We start from the raw sequence: 16,397 nt of genomic DNA on the forward strand, positions 1-16,397 counted from the left end.
TACCCGAATTAATCGGAAGAGAGAAAAACCTATTCCGTCTTCGATTGCAATACAATATAGTCTCTCCATTATCCTATGTTCCTGAATTATGGTCGGGTATGGAATTCCATCAACCTTAGCATAATCCTTGAGACCCAACACTTATGTATAGATTCTATTCGACCATGAAACATTGTTTCCATGATCTAGTACTTTAGCCAAAGATTTCTAAATCTAAACATCTGTGTTGTCTCTTGAAACATCTCCCATATAACCAGGAGTGATAGATCTTGTGTTGAACACACACATGCCCCCATAAATCAGTGATTATACCCAATATGTACCTTTAACTAAACTCTAGGAATCTAGCCTTATAATACAGTCAAAGCATATCGACCGAATGCACAAGACAATTGTGGCGTCTCAAGTCTAGAGACTAGTTGTATTATCAAGACTTAACGAATTCCTGATGACGTGTGTGTAATAATCCATAACAGGTATTCGTTATATTGGTCACGTTCAGTGAACCATTTATTGGCACCCATGATCTTCTCCTAGTGTCTCTACACCGATAATTTGAGACCGATTATCTTAGACGTTAAGTAGAGATATATCATGCTAGCTACACTGGATTGATATTGTATAGTTATCAATCATATAACTAGGAACTGTTTAGACTTCAAGTACTAAGAGATATAGGTCTCACTGTCCTAGCTTCTTTAGGACATTATTCTCTTAACATTAAATCATGGACCTCTTTTATGCATATATACATATATAAGGATATAGTATGTACACGAAGGATAAAACATAAAAGACAAGTTTGCCATCGATATTAGAAATATACACAAAACGTTTATTAAAACAATTTGTATAAGTGCATATTCTAACAGTAAAACCAAAGCCAATATAATAAGCAAATAAACATAAGTATATGTTTGATCCAACCCTTTCTCTACCAATTTTTCGCAAGATCACCAATCCTTTTCAATTCAGAAAAATCACTACTTGAACACATATGATGAATATAACTCCCAAGTTGATCTTCAAGTGCCAATAGATCTCGATCCGAAAAATCTTGAGGACAAAATTGAGCAAGGCAAAGTAGCCTTTGTATGTCAAAAGCTACGAAAGAATTATCCGGACTCAAACATGCCAAACAAATAAGTAACTCACTATTTACCTCATTGAAGCGATCCTCTAATTCCACAAGTTGCTTATCAATGACATAAACAAAGAGCTCATCAATCATGTTTCCACAAGATTGTATTTCTCCCAATAATCTATTTGCTTCACCCACACTATCATTGTAGCGATCATCAACGATTAATTCAAGAACCTTCACAAGAAAATATGGAAATCAAACTAATCAATGTACCATAATGGGAGTTCTAATGTGTATCACCGGCACGTTTGAGACTAGATTCTTGATTTAAGGCTTGACCCGTTTGAAGACAATCATTTTCAAAGGCTTCCATAAGCTCTTTTTGGAGTTGCTCTCTCAATGCATCACGACACTTACAAGATGCTCCAACAATTTTAACCACACTATTACAAGATGTGAAAAACGTGGCAATGTCGGCATTTTTCTTTGTAGTGGCAACAAGAGCTAGTTGAAGTTGATGAGCAAAGCAATAAACATAAAATGCACAAGGTTGTTCTTTCAAAATCTTTGTTTTAAGGCCATTAAACTCACCTCTCATATTACTAGATCCATTATAATCTTGCCCTTGTAGCTTAGAAAAGCTCAATTTGTTGAAAGAAAATAATGCATCAATGACATTCTTTAGTGCACTAAAAGTGGTTTCGGCAACATGTTGGACACCCACAAACCTTGCAATTACTTGCCCTTTGTCGTCCACATATCGCAACACCATAGCCATTTTCTTCTTTATTGAAATATCACGTGAATCATCAACCATTATAGAAAAGAGTCGATCTCTCATATCACTCATGATAACACCAATGGTTTCCATGGCACATGCATTAACAAGATCTTTTTGAATTGAAGAAGCTAGCTACTAACTTGAGATTCCCCGGGGCATTTTCCAACACAACGACCCTAACTTTCTCATCATGATCTGCAAGAATTACAAAAGCTCCAAATAATTCCCCCTATTTCTTGAAGTGGCACTTTCATCATTTCCACGAAAGAAAGTCTTTGTCACAACAAAAACTTTGTGCAATCGATTGATGCATTCAAGCAAGTGCAATAAGCCATACGAGCTTTGTCTGACTGTTTTTGCACAACTGTTTCAATATGTGAATTTTGGTTCATTAGATTCATAGCGGTTTCTCTAGATCGATTGTGAACACTGCCAATCGTCCCAATATGCGTGCTAACTTTTCTCTTCCCTTCTTCCAATTCCTGAAGCCTACCCCAGTAAAGACGTCACTACCCGCTTGTTCAAAATTGAACTTAAATACATAGCAATAAAGGCAAAATGCGGCATCCTTAGATTTACTATACTCCAACCAATCAAACTTATCAAACCATTGGACAATGAAGTGTTGATCAATTCCTAATTAATTAGTCTGTGGGAATGTATGACCTCTAGGTTGACAAGGTTCTTTTTGTAGATATGCTCTGCGGATCTCATCTTGAATATTAGGGCTATAATCCGCCATTTGAGTTCTTAGTCCAGGGTCTACTTGAAGATTAGCCAAAACATCATCTAACCCACTTAAAGTCGAACCAAAACTTGAATTAGCCGAATTATTCGAACTACCCATTGGAAATTTTCACTTAAAATATCGTTCCATAATTCTACACATGTCAACCAATTTCCAATAATCAATTAATCAAATTTATCAAAGTAATAACAATAATCAACCAAAATCCAATAATCAAATTAATACAATAAAAACTCATAATCAATTAATCAAATTTATCAAAGTAACAATAATAATCCACCAAAATTCAATAATCAAATTAATACAATAAATACCCATAATCAATTAATCAACCAATAATTAAATCAATATCAAGAAATCACTAATTAGTCTAATTTCATCACAATAATCTTATCAATTAATTAAAAAACATTATATATTATAAATTTGGGGTGAATTGAGAATTGGGAATTAGAATGAAACTTCAAAGTTACTTGAAAAAATGAAATTGAAACTTCAAACTTGAGTCTTGAAGGGCACTGGGCAGAAGGGCCGACAACGTGGTGGTTGACTGGTTGATCCGGTGGTGGGGGCTGAGTTAGTGGGTTGGGTCTGTCTGTGTGGTGTGGGTTTTGGGAAATTTAATGAAGGAAGCTTAGGAAGGGAATGAGAGTGAGGAGTAGTGGAGCACACACGGGTTAGTAAGTTAGCAGCAAAAGTCTTTTTTTTTTTTTTTTTTTTAAGTTCCTAACTCAAAACGACGCTGGTTTGAGCAGGAACTTGAAAAAAAAAAAAACAAGCCAAGCCAAAACGACGTCGTTTTGCCTACGTAACAAACATAAAAAAAACCCAGCAGCCTACAGCCCAGTGCCTCTCTTCTCTTCTTTATGAGGACTGTCATCGAACACCTGGGGGGTCGCCCGACCCTCCAAGCTTGTACGTGCGTGTGTCCCTGGATGCCAAAACTGCATTCTTGAATGGAGACCTATATGAGGAGATTTATATGAATTAACCAGCTTGTTTCATTCAAGAAGGGAGAGAGAGTTTAGTTTGCAGACTTAAGAAATTGATTTATGGCTTGAAGCAAGTATTAAGACAGTGGTACCTAGGGATGACAAAATTCCCTGCCCTCGAAAATCCTAGTGGGGACCCGCCCCGATTAAGCGGGTATGGTAATACCATCCTCGTCCCTGCCCCGCCCCGTCTACCCGTTTAATAAAAATATTATATTATATAATTGTATTTTGACTTATTATCTTAATTTTTGTTGCGTGTCTTTAAAATTTAATAGTATTCTCTTTATGATTTAGTGTTATTGTAATATAATATGATGAATTTTAATGTATTTCATCCATTATATTATATATTTATGTTGGTTTTATATGTTATTAATAAAAAAAATTATTTTTTTTAAAAATAATAGGGATCCTGAATACCTGATTGGGACCCAATTATTCTGCGGGGCAGGTATGGTATTGGCAAACCCGCCCCGTTGCCATCCCTAGTGGTACGTAAAATTTGATGAAGTGATTCAATCTTTTGGTTTTTCTAAGAATCCAGTAAATGAGTGTATCTATGTCAAGGCCAATGGGAGACATTTTGTGATTTTAGTGTTGTATGTTGATGACATGCATTCTGTTAGCTAATATCAATTTGACAATGCTGAATCACAGTAAGACTTGCCTATCCAAGAGTTTTGATATGAAAGACATGGGAAAGGCTGCATATGTGCTAGACATAGAGATTACTCGAGATAGAGAGAGAGGGGTATTAGGTTTGTCTCAGAAAGGTTACATAGAGAGGATACTTAAGAGATTTAATATGGGTAATTGCACTGGTACAAATTTGCCTATGGGAATGGATGACAAATTAAGCAAGAAACAATGTCCAGTGACTGACCAAGAGAAGTTAGAAATGCATTCAAGACCTTATGCTTCACTTGTGGGAAGTTTGATGTATGCTCAAGTCTATACAAGGCCAAATATAGCTTTTGCAATTTCTATACTTGGCAAGTTTCAATCGAATCCGGGAATGGCTCATTGTGTTGCCGCTAAGAGAGTGATGAGATACTTGCAAAGAACCAAGGATTACAAGTTATGTTATAGAAGGAGTAATGTGTTAGAATTGATTGGATACACAGACTTTGATTTTGCAGGTTGTCCAGATTCTAAGAAGTCAACTAGGAGCCATGTTTTTCTGTTTGCAAGAGGAGTAGTTTCTTGGAAAAGTGTTAAAAAGTCCACAGTGGCATCATCAACCATGCATGCTGAGTTTGTGGCATGTTATGAGGACACCATTCAAGCAGTATGGTTAAGGAATTTCATTTCAAGTATGAGGGTCTTAGAGAACATAGAAAGGCCTATACAGATATGGTGAGATAATAGTGCTGTTGTAGATTTCACCAAGAACAATAAGAGATCATATGGTTCTAAGCATTTGGAGCTCAAATTTCTATTGGTGAGAGAGAAGATCAAGTCAGGGCATACTTCGATTGATCACATTGGTACTGACTTGATGATTGCAGATCCACTCAACAAAGGCTTGCCAAATTCAGTTTTTCATAGGCATGTGGCAAGCATGGGGTTGTTTTCTGGTTTTGATCTGCAGAATTAGTGGGAGCATTGTTGTTTCTGCTATTTTCTTGTTTTATTTTAGATTGTCATTAAAGTTTTATTTTGGATGTTTGGATATTTTAAGGGCTTGCAGCTTGTTATTTAATCTTGTTTGAAGATTTATGAAACTTATAAACAAGTTAAAGTTCAGTTTTAGTAAGCATGCTTTTGGTTTGTCTAGTATTATTTTGTTTTGCTTAATGATAATTTTGTTTTAAGGAATATAACCTGCATTCATTCGAAACATAAGGCAGGTTTGTTGAAATCTGATAAAGAAAGGATCTGGCAGAATAATTGTGTTTATTATGCATCTTAATATGCATTTGAGTAACACTTTAGGAAACGCATTGATTATTCTGGTTTTTTTACATTGTCTTGTTGGAGTCTCATGTGGTTATGAGTGCCTGCATATGTAGTTTCTAAAGCTCAGGATAATACATTAAATCCAAAAGTTTTTGAAGCTCTATGTAAGAAATCATTTCTGACATAGGCTTGTTGGGAATCAAAATTCACTGGAATTCTATGCGCACTAAAGGGTTATGCTCAGCTGCATTAGCACCTATTTGACCAAATGGGAGAATGTTGGAGTTGGTTAACAACTCAATCTGGTTTTGGTCACATAGTTGCTGCAGGAAACTTGCAGCCTAAGCAATGACTAAGAATTCTATTAGGATTAAACCTTGCAGCCTATAAGGATTAAGTGTTTACTGGTTTACTAAGGCTAAAGGGATTCCTAGTTACTTAAGGACAATGAGTTAGTGTTCTAGGCTAATAAGGATATCCTATTGAGTTTATTAATGGGTTAGACTCATAGGATCAACCACTATATACAGCAGAGATCCCTCTGCATACAGCATACACGATCAAGTACTACTCCCCATCAAGTAGCTAAGTGTTAAGGTGCTGCAAGTGCAAAGAAGGTCTTAGGCCTACCTCTTCATCAACAAATGGATGCTGCCATAGTGAATTCAGGTATGTGTTCCATTCATACAAGCCTTAAAGTTAACATCTAAGCCTCCTAGACATGTGGTTAATCGGCACTAGTGGCCTCCTTCTGGAGAATTCTTGAAGCTTATTACAAATGGGTGTAGGAATATTGATTCTGCCAGATTGATGCTGGTGGTTTGTTAAGGAATAGCAGTGGTAGTTGGATAAAGGGTTTCACTGCTAATCTAGGAATTGGTACTATTTTGGAAGCTTAATTATGGGGTTTTTTTTTGGGGTCTTTCCCTTGCTAAGGACCAGGGTTGTTCCTTCTTTGAAGTGGAGAGTTATTCCTCATTTGTTATGTTACTAGTTTCTGGAGATGTTGAAGCTACTCATCCCCTTTTCAATCTTATTAACAGTTGCAGAGTTCTTATATGTGGGTCTGGTTGCTTGGCTTCCTTGTGTTTAGGGAGGTCTCTGGGGGTTCACCAGTTTGAGACTTCTGATGTTAGTCCTATACTTTTGCTGGATGCTCTTGGCACCCCTTGTGCTAGAACTGTCTTAGTGTAGTATGCTTTCTTTGGGCTTCGGCCTCCATTGTACCAAAAAAAAGAATTAATAATAGTAATACAACCTAACACACAAAATCCAAAAAAACTAATTACATAAGACATACAAAAACAATAAAAATTTCAATTTATATGAAAGGGATACAAGCTTCTTTTTTTTTTTTTTTTTTTTTTTTTTTTTTTTTTTTATCAAAAGCACTTTTAAGAAGGCGTTCTCTAATAATTTCAGTATCTGTATTTTTATTTTTTAAATGAATTCTTTTACTATTTTATTCTCTAATTTCACTTTGTGAGCAACATGAGCAGTAATGATTAGCAATTAGGATTTATTTACCAACAAGAAAAGAGGTTTAGCAATTAGGATTTACCAAAATAAAATGTTTATCAATTGGAAGGCAAACTATGTATATGAGCCACAATGTACAAACCCAGAAAGAGGAAGCAAAGCAACCGAGAAGAAAGTATGGCCTACAAATTACAAGAATCCCAAACACTGACAAAAGAAGGGGTGGAAACATAATCACTGAAGGAGAAATTTTCAACTGAACGTACAAAATCACCTTAGCCTTCGCAATGAAGAACTAAAAAGCTTCAAGACTTGGATTTTCAAAAACTCCAAATCGACATTGCTGCAGAGAGAGAGAGAGAGAGAGCCAGAGGAAATGACATCACTAAGAACAAAATTCTTGAATGAGGCAGTCTCAATATGACTACCACTCACAGAAATGGGTGTTATCGCGACCGCCCCAAAGAAGAACTCCAACATGGAAAAGGGCCAGTTCCACGTCTCCCTTCAAACCAATCTAAATATAGCCCTTAATCGTTTACTAAGACTGTTAAAAAAAATATCAGAATCAAAAGAATGATTGAAAGAATAAAAACAAATATAGACAATGAGAACAAAGCTAATAAAAGCATGCTCCTGCTCAACAATTATAAGCATGCTGCTGCTGCTCTTGCTTTTTACACTAACTCCCACTTTCGTACTGCGGCGATTTTCCAGAGGGCATTTTTGTTATTGTCAATGTCAACTAAGCCTCCTTTGGTGAGAAATGCAAAGCATTGTCGGAAGTACTGGAGGTGAGGAAGAGGCAAACCACAGCACAATCATCAGTCTTGCAATACGGGAATTTAAACTTCCAAGCTCGAGTTGCTGATTCCACCAGGGCTCGAGCAGCAGAGGGTCGTGGGGATGATGCTACTATGTCCACAACTTCTTCGTTTGAGAGGACATCCCAGATCTGCCAGATGATGGTATAGAATAGCTAAGTAAATATATATAAGCTAATGCTAGTCAATCTGTCCCGTCATAGTTTTTCAATTGCATAAGTGAAGCTGAATACTCTAAATCTATGGCACCAATCTGGGTTTATATTCTCTTTTTGGTTAATCCATTCTCACGATCAACAAGAGATATCCTTACATCCTAGTAAATTTTAAAAAAGGTACCAATTATAAAAGATATCTCTACAAGTGGAGAAAACAAACTGCAGCTCTGTCCCCAAACTAATTCACATGAAGGAAATTAACAAGAGCAATCTAAGCCAGTTTCATTGAAGACAACATTAACCTCCTTTTAAGTTCCATATTTTCATGTTTTCAGACCAAGACCATAGTATTTTGTTATAAAAGACCACATAATTTTAAAGTTAAGGACCCGCTTGATAACATTAACTTTTTTTTTTTCCTTTAAGGGAGAAAGGTGAGAGAATGGAACAAGGGAGATGAGAAATGAGAGACATGAGGAAGAGATGAAGGGCTTGAACAAAAAAAGAGAGAGGAAGAAATAAAGCAAAATACAAAAAACTAAAACTAAAATAAGCTATTTAAAATTCCTCTCAAAAAAGAAACTATTTAACATTGTTTTCAGATTTTAGTTTTTAGTTTTTATTTCAAGGATCATTCAACATACATTTTCTTCTTCCTCCCTCAAATCTATCATCTCTCTTAATGTTCTCTCATTTTCCTTATCTATCTTTAACTAAAAAAAAAAACCCGAAAAATGTTACAAAGAGGCCCTACAAAGAAAAGGCACAAAAGAAGTTGAAGATAAACTACACCAAATCAGATACAATGAAGACTGAGATTAGGAGAATAGATAATCCTGTAATAGATGAGGTCAAGCACGAACATCAACGAGATTATGTACAAGTTCAAAGGCCAGTTTATATATCTTTATTTGAATGGAATGAATTGGACAAAAAAAATTAAAAAGATAAAAGAAAAAATAGAAATTTCTGACACACTCACCTGTTCTAAAGATATGAAGCATGGGCACAGAATTGACATTTTGACACACACAATATAGCCAAGAAATAAATTCTACAGATGGTAGGCACAAAATGAATAACAATATAATTTATGAGATACAAACACATGCATACTTAGATACCAGACAAATATATGTACATAAACTCATAAACAAAGAAACAACCATAGCTCCTTTCTGCATCTCTCTCTAGTGCTCTCTTGGTTCCTCACTCAATCTTGGGTCAAGAACTCAAGATAAAGTCTTTTCTCCTCCATCTGCTTTTTCTCTTCACTTAATGATTTCCTAACATTTATTAAATCACATGAGGAACCTTTTTTTTTTTTTTTCTCAAATAAAATATTTTCAGAAATGTTCTTATACTTTTTAAATTCTCATAAAGAACCACAATCTATTTGGAAGTAAATGATACAAAAGGCTCAATTTATGCCCAAACCATGTCTACGGTGTTTCCACCCGATGTGCAGCCTAAAAAAAAAAACGGTTCTGTTTGGAGTTTGGACACATGATTATGTCTCCAGCGCATGACTTACTCATGTCTAACACTTAATAGAACACTCTTACGGAAATCAAATCCCTTCATCTCTAGAACAAGGCTTTGATGCTTATACACTTGTGGAAGCTAGAAAGAAGGTGATGGTAACATTGTTACCATCTAGGCTAGGTGGATTAGGGAGTATCATCTGAACCGTAAAAGGTTGTAGGAAATTCATACTTTGAAGGTTTTACTCTTGGAACTAGAGGAAGTTGTTAAAGCTAAGAACCCTTGCTAGACCCATCATTCAGCATACCATTGGTGATGGCAGAAGCACTTCTCTATGCTATGACAATTGGCAAGTTCATACCATTACAAGCAACTGGAATCCTAGAGTGATCATGACTGATGAAACCGAGCTGTTTAGGGATGCTAAAGTCAATACTATTGTGCAAAGAGATCAGTGGCTATATTTCCCTACTAAGTCCAGTGACCAAATGGATATCAATAACTCTATGCCTTCTTATTCTCCCAACTCAACTCGAAGAGACACCATTAAGTGGCTGCCAACCCGTACAGGCACACTTATTTAACTGCCTGTAGTCAGGAGAAAATTAGGTAAGAATACCAAGTTGTTCCTCATTTAGTCAAAACATCCATAGGGGTAGATTTTCTACCATGGATCAAATTTAAGACTTTGTCCCTCAAGTAGGGACTATTTATGTCTTGTGAAAGGCAACCCCCTGACTCCCACTCTCATCTCTCTTTTGGTTGCCTTCAGTGGAAATATTTGGTTGCAGCTGATGACTAACTTCAGTTTACCTTGGAATAGCTTCCCGTGGAAAAAGTGTTGTTCAGAGGGCCGCTAAATAATGGAAAGGAAAACAACTTCCTACTATCACTAAGAAGTTGTGTTTGGTTGTAACTGTTTGTTCTATTTGGAAAGAGGAACAACAAGATCATTAGGAATGAGGCTAGAGATTCGTCTATCATCCCTAAAGATATCATCAATAAAGTTAGGAGTAGACTTTCTTCTCTCCAGCTCAAGAACTCTCCTAGTCACCACCATGCTCAAGAGTGGCAACTCACTAACTTTTTCTTTGAGGTTTGCTGATCCTATAGCCATGGCTCCTTGAGTGGTGACTTTGTCCATTATTTATATTAGTTTAGGCCTTTAGGGTGATTGTGGCCTCTTTCACCTAGATGGGTTGTTGTACATGTTTGAGAGGTCAGAGGTCTCCCCGTTCAGGTTTTTATTCATTTGTTCTGTTATTATTTTGGCAGGTGGTTGTGGTTTGTTTAATTATTCCTTTGGTATAGCTTTGCTATGTGCTGCTAGGTCATGCCCTTGTAAATTTACAATCCCCCTTTCATCCAATGCTGCTTTGGAATTATAATTTTCAATTTAAGACCATATAAGTGCTAATATGCAAGTAAAGTTGCAACATAACAAAAAAGTTGTAGGACACAATATATATGCAGGTTGATTTCTTACCCCATCTGTAGCTAATACTACAAATTCATCCTTCTCAGTGAGGCGATGATAAGAAATATCTGGGACAGAGATTAAACCAAAGTCCTTTAGGCAGAAATCTCCAAAAGCCCGGGCCATAGCAAGGCCAGGTGAATTACTGTTGGGCAGCCAAACTCGGGCGACCTCAGGCTCGTTCTGGAGAGCAAATACTCGTCCTTTACATAGCATGATCCTCTCTGCTTCCCCTAGAAGGTTACAAAATAATTGTACTGAGAACTAAAATTAATCTTTCCATATTATAGATTGAAGACTCCCAACTGTATGACAACTAACAATTATATTAAAACACCAACTAAGCTACAAGCAGTAAAATGACAGTCTATTAACCACAACTCAACTACAACACCAAATTTAAGCGTGTGTGTGTGTGTGTAGATGGGTGCTGCATGTGTGCATATCTGCATGCGACTTACTTTCAAATCAATTCAAACAAACAAGCAGTGGGCGAAATGGGGTTCTACCAGAAACCATGGACTTTTCAGTTTTTGCCATTGGTTACTGGTTGAGCCATTAGAATGGAATGAGATATATCCATGCACCCCATGTCAAAGCAAACTTGCGTTCAAAAATCAAGAAATAGAGAAAAGATGATATGCTCAGATTATACATGACATCTAACAGGTCATATTGCATCTTTATGATTATATAAATATTGAGAAAATCTCCATTTGAATATAGTCAACTATTTGGTCCTAACTCCTAACTGATGTAAATTTTCATATTATTATTAGCGAGAGATACCTTAGTTTGTTCCATTAGCTGTCACAAGAAGTTATCCTACAGAATTTAAAGAATCCATCAATGGGGAACTACTTGTTATTTCTAGCAACTACCAACATAGAAATCTTCAACTGCATTCCACTGTAAAAATTTATAAAGTTTTTTATTAATTCAAAGAAGATGACAGATTAAATATACTAAAAATTATTTGAATTGATATCAAGCCTAAAGTATGCAGTAATCAAATGCCGTGTTTTTATATATAAACAGGGAATTGGGTTGAAGGTAAAACACTACGTTCTTTGTATTTCTTTATTTTAACTATACATTAGAAAGAATTAGAGAAAGAAAGTTACTTGGAAGATTTGGTTTGAGGTCTACAGTCAACTGACATGCAATGAGAGAACCATCTTTGTCTCTGGTGCCGAGTACTGCTCTAGAGTCCCCAACATTTGCAATAACAAGATCCCGGCCCTATAAATAACATATACATATTTAAAAAGAAAAATTTATAGGAACAGTATCAAGGTAGCTAACTTAAGTAATAGCATCTCAGCTCTTAGAATATGGACAGTAACAAGAAACATCATAATCGTCAATATTTTATCTAAGGACTAAAATGTTATTAAATTGAGATTCCTAATAAGTCTTCACAAAGAAAATACAAGTCTGTGATGCAAATGAGTTACCTTCTTGACCAAGGTAACAGCAGTTGTCCCACTGCAATAACAATCAATACGAGGATGCAATTTGAGTTCCTTGTCCATGACCTTAAAAGCCTTCAACAGTGAATCTTTCAACATGATAAGAAATTCACGATGCTTATCCTTGAGTTCATGAGATGAACCAGCTTTGCTATCACCATGCCCATCTCTGGCGCTAGTATTCAATACCCATTGTGAACTCAGCTTCAAAGGTAGAGAATCCCTCACCTTCTTTGCAACCATATGGCCCCAAGGACCATGCCCATCAAAAACCCCACAAAAGATGGTATCTGCCTTTGAACCAAAATTCTGTAAAACACCACAAAGTTCAATAATTCTAATCAAATGGTCTGAATTGACACCAAATTGACAGTCCGACAACATAACATACCAACATACCAAATTGTTCACGAAAAAAATCCATATATTGACCCCTTTCCATATAATATAGATTACAAGAAGAAGTTAAAAGAGAGTAAGCAAAGTACCTCCCAAGCAATCATGGCGTCCTGGTTGACCCCTTTCTTGCCCTGCTTGCTGAACAAGGAAGCAACATCAGAGGAACCATTCAAGAACATCCTCCCTGGAAGTCTGTGCAGGAACAACTCCATTTTACCGGAGGATGGAGACGACGTGGACGTGGACGTGGACGGGGACGTGGACGCGGCGGAGTTCCTAGTCAACCTCCTCCTCTTGCTGCCGGGAGAGGCGGCAGGCCGCGCTTCGATGGAGAGGCACGACCCCATCCCGAGCGCCCTGACGATGTCCAGCAAGCACTCCATCCCCACCACGCACTCAGACCCCCTTCTTGCTGCCTCCTCCGGCATAATAGCCCTGCCTCACACTGTCACTCACCCACAAAAACAATCATTTCAATTTCAATTTCAATCCCAATTTCCCAAAATCAAATCAAATGCCAAAATTGATAAGAACAACACAAATTCACGTATGTATGTATACCATTACCAATTTTGCAGGAAAGGCTGAGATACGAGCAAACAACACAAATTCCTGAATTTCGGATTCCAGAGAGGGCTTCCGATTCCGATTTCTCTGAATTCAATCCTTGAAGGCTTGAAATTTCTCCTCAAATAGATGGATGGTTGTTGTCTTGCTTTTTTTGTTTTTGTTTTTTTTTATGAAAGTACTCAAGACTTCAGAGACACTACCCTCCACGTTGATACGCATAAAATGGTTGTTGTCTTGTTGGTTGAGAAGGAAACGATACTAACTTGACCAGTAGTAATAGTAATGGGTATTACTACCCAAACAGTAATGGATAATTTAGTTTGCCGAATTAGAATGGATATCACAAGCTTATCTGTTAGGCCTGGTTTAGTATATATCCATCTAAATTATGTACACTCAGTAATGCCACACTAACTATATTTTTATACAATAATTTCATATTACTTTACATGATATTCATACATTAGACACTAAAAAATAAAAAATAAAACTTAAAAAAAATATATTATATCCAGTAAAATAATGATACATAAGATGAAATACAAATGTTAGAAAAAAAAAAAAAAAAGGTGGGACAATTAGCATTATTCATTTTTTTGAGTGATACTATTGCCACAACCTATTATTTTCCCACCCATCTTATTTTCACACTTTACAAAAAATTTATTTTTTAAAAAATAAATCTACTCTTTACACCCCCAATATTCCCAAATTGTCCCTAGCTAAATTGTATAAAGAGAGAATAATCATTAAGGGCTTGTTTGTGAGTGCTTCTGTAGGAAGCGTTTTTAGTGAAAGCACTTTTGTTAGAAATTCATAGATTTTTTGGAAAAAAATTCAAGTGCTTCTTGTTAATATAATTGTAAGCGCTTCCTAAAGAAATACTTAAAGCGCTTCCAATTGTTTTTAGAATCCAAAAGTGCTTTTTTTATTTTATTTCATAATATAAGTAAAAGCGTTTTTAACTATTTGAAATCGTTTTTAAGTTTTCTAAAAGTATTGTCAAACAAGTCCTAAATTTATTTTCAAGCTTGCCTTAATCAATGGTTGACGGGGTGGATTTTCTTATTGATAATAGATTGCTTTATTAATTGGCAGAAACAAAAAATAAAATTAATGGTTTAATTAGGGCAATACTTGGATCCCCCCAAGGGAGCACCTGCGCATCCATGCACCCTCCCCCTCGTTCGGCAGTACAGGCTCAGGATAAGAACCGTTAATGTTTTAGATCACATATTAAAAATCATCTCTGTAAAAAATCAACTCAATCGGAGATCGTTTGGTTATGTAACTGTTATTAAATAGACGGTTTGGTCAAAAAACACTTTTTAAATATAAACTGTTTATTTATTCGATAACAGTTACATAACCAAACGATCTCTGATTGAGTTGATTTTTTACAAAGATGATCTTTAATAGGTGATCTAAAAAATTAACGGTTCTGATTCTACCGCACTGCTAAACGAGTCGAATGAGGGAGAGGGTGGATGCGCAGGTGCATCCTTGGGGGATCCAAGTATTGCCCATTAAATTATATTTCTTTTCAAAAAATGGCTAAATAATTTTTGGGTTAATTACATATATATACCTCAACTATACACCAATCATCAGTTGGGTACCTCTAGTTTAAAAACTTTCATTAGGGTACATCAACTTATGTTTTTTGTCAATTGAATACCTCCGTTAGTCTGACCGTTAGGAAGACCGTTAAATGCCTACGTGGCGCTGACGTGGCACACGCGGACCCCACCATTAAATATTAAAAAATAGCCACGTAAACCAAAAATAATAAAATATTAATAAAACTTTGAAAATGATATAAAATATTAAAAAATAATTGAATTTAAAAAAAAAAAAAAACAAAAGCCCAGAATCCCCACCGCCTCCCCCCGCCTCCCCTGGCCTCCCCTGCACAACCAGAAAAACATCTCCATCATTATACAGATCACAGATCCCTCAATCAAATCCCCAGTTGTTTTTTTCTTTCTTCTACTACTCTCATCATCATCATCTTCATCCACCCTTAACCACCAAAATCAAAGCCCAGACCCCCTGCACCTGCCCCCAGCCACCCCTCCTCCCCACACTCATCAATAACACGCCTCAAAGGTACGCCGCCGTCGTCGCTTAGAAGGGCAAGACCCACCACTGGATCAAATTTGGGTTTTTTTTTTTAAATAAATTTTGTAAACAATACATAATTTTTCTTTGATTGATTTTTAAGGAGAGAAAGGGAGGGGGTCGTCGGACCGGCGAGGAGGTGTCACCGGAACCAAAGGACTCGCCGGTGAGGGTGGGGTGGGGCGCTGCGAGCTGTAGGTGTGAAAACTATTAAGGAGGTGGAGGGGGTGGGCCAGGGGGGTTGGGTTTGGGGGAGAAGGGCGGGGGAGGTGGGGGGTGGCCTGGGTTTGGGAGGGAGGGGTGGGGAAGGTGGAGGGGGTGGCCTGGTTGGAGCCCCGAGCCCTCCTCGTCACCGACCGCCAAACCCTCCTAGCCTCGCAGCCGCATCTCTCTCTCTCTCTCTCTCTCTCTCTGCTGGGATCGACACTGCCAGACCCAAGGGGCCGGCGACGTCACCGACCGCCAATCTGGAGCCCCGAGCCCTCCTCGTCTCCGGCCACCGACCGAGAACCTCCTGCAAACCCCCACCAAGCCACGTCATTTTCTCTCTCTTTCTCACTCTCCCTCTCTGTCACTCCCTTCTCTCTCTCCCCGAACAGACCCGATCTAATACTCGGACTCCTGCTTTTGGACCGCCAAGGAGGTCGACCTCTGCCAGGACCTCCATCACTGAGAGAATTCAGAGGAAGAGAAGGCTTGGGGCTGCTGGGTTGCTGGGCTCTCAACTTTCTGTTCTGTTTATTTATTGTTTTATTCAATTCTCTAGAAAAAATAATTCAATTTTTTTGGGTGTGCTTGCAATTGATTTTTGGGGTGTATTGTCAATCTGGAAGCAAATCAATGATTCAATGATTCGAAGATTCAATTTTTATTAGCTTTATTACTGTTTTTGTAATTTTATTTTA

At 37.2% G+C, this 16,397-nt stretch overlaps 1 protein-coding gene and 1 pseudogene across 2 annotated transcripts; both read right to left on the reverse strand.

Annotated features, from left to right (window-relative positions):
• Positions 1-934: 934 nt before the first annotated feature.
• On the reverse strand, positions 935-2,712 carry LOC147292711 (uncharacterized; annotated as a pseudogene).
• A 4,495-nt stretch (positions 2,713-7,207) lies between these two features.
• On the reverse strand, positions 7,208-13,621 carry LOC147292712 (putative protein phosphatase 2C 33). 2 transcript variants are annotated; one of them, XM_086231833.1, is made up of 6 exons: positions 13,363-13,621; positions 12,891-13,246; positions 12,388-12,711; positions 12,055-12,172; positions 10,940-11,163; positions 7,208-7,941 (listed from the first exon to the last, which is right to left on the reverse strand). In XM_086231833.1, the coding sequence occupies exons 2-6, from the start codon at positions 13,227-13,229 to the stop codon at positions 7,732-7,734; spliced, it is 1,215 nt and encodes a 404-aa protein (XP_086087959.1). In that variant the 5' UTR covers positions 13,230-13,246; positions 13,363-13,621; the 3' UTR covers positions 7,208-7,731. The 2 variants fall into 2 exon arrangements, with proteins under 2 accessions (XP_086087959.1, XP_086087958.1); XM_086231832.1 differs by having other exon boundaries at positions 13,369-13,620.
• Positions 13,622-16,397: the final 2,776 nt, after the last annotated feature.

The sequence above is a fragment of the Dryas octopetala genome, chromosome 2, assembly GCF_963921425.1.
Source record: "Dryas octopetala chromosome 2, drDryOcto1.1, whole genome shotgun sequence".
NCBI lineage: Eukaryota > Viridiplantae > Streptophyta > Magnoliopsida > Rosales > Rosaceae > Dryas > Dryas octopetala.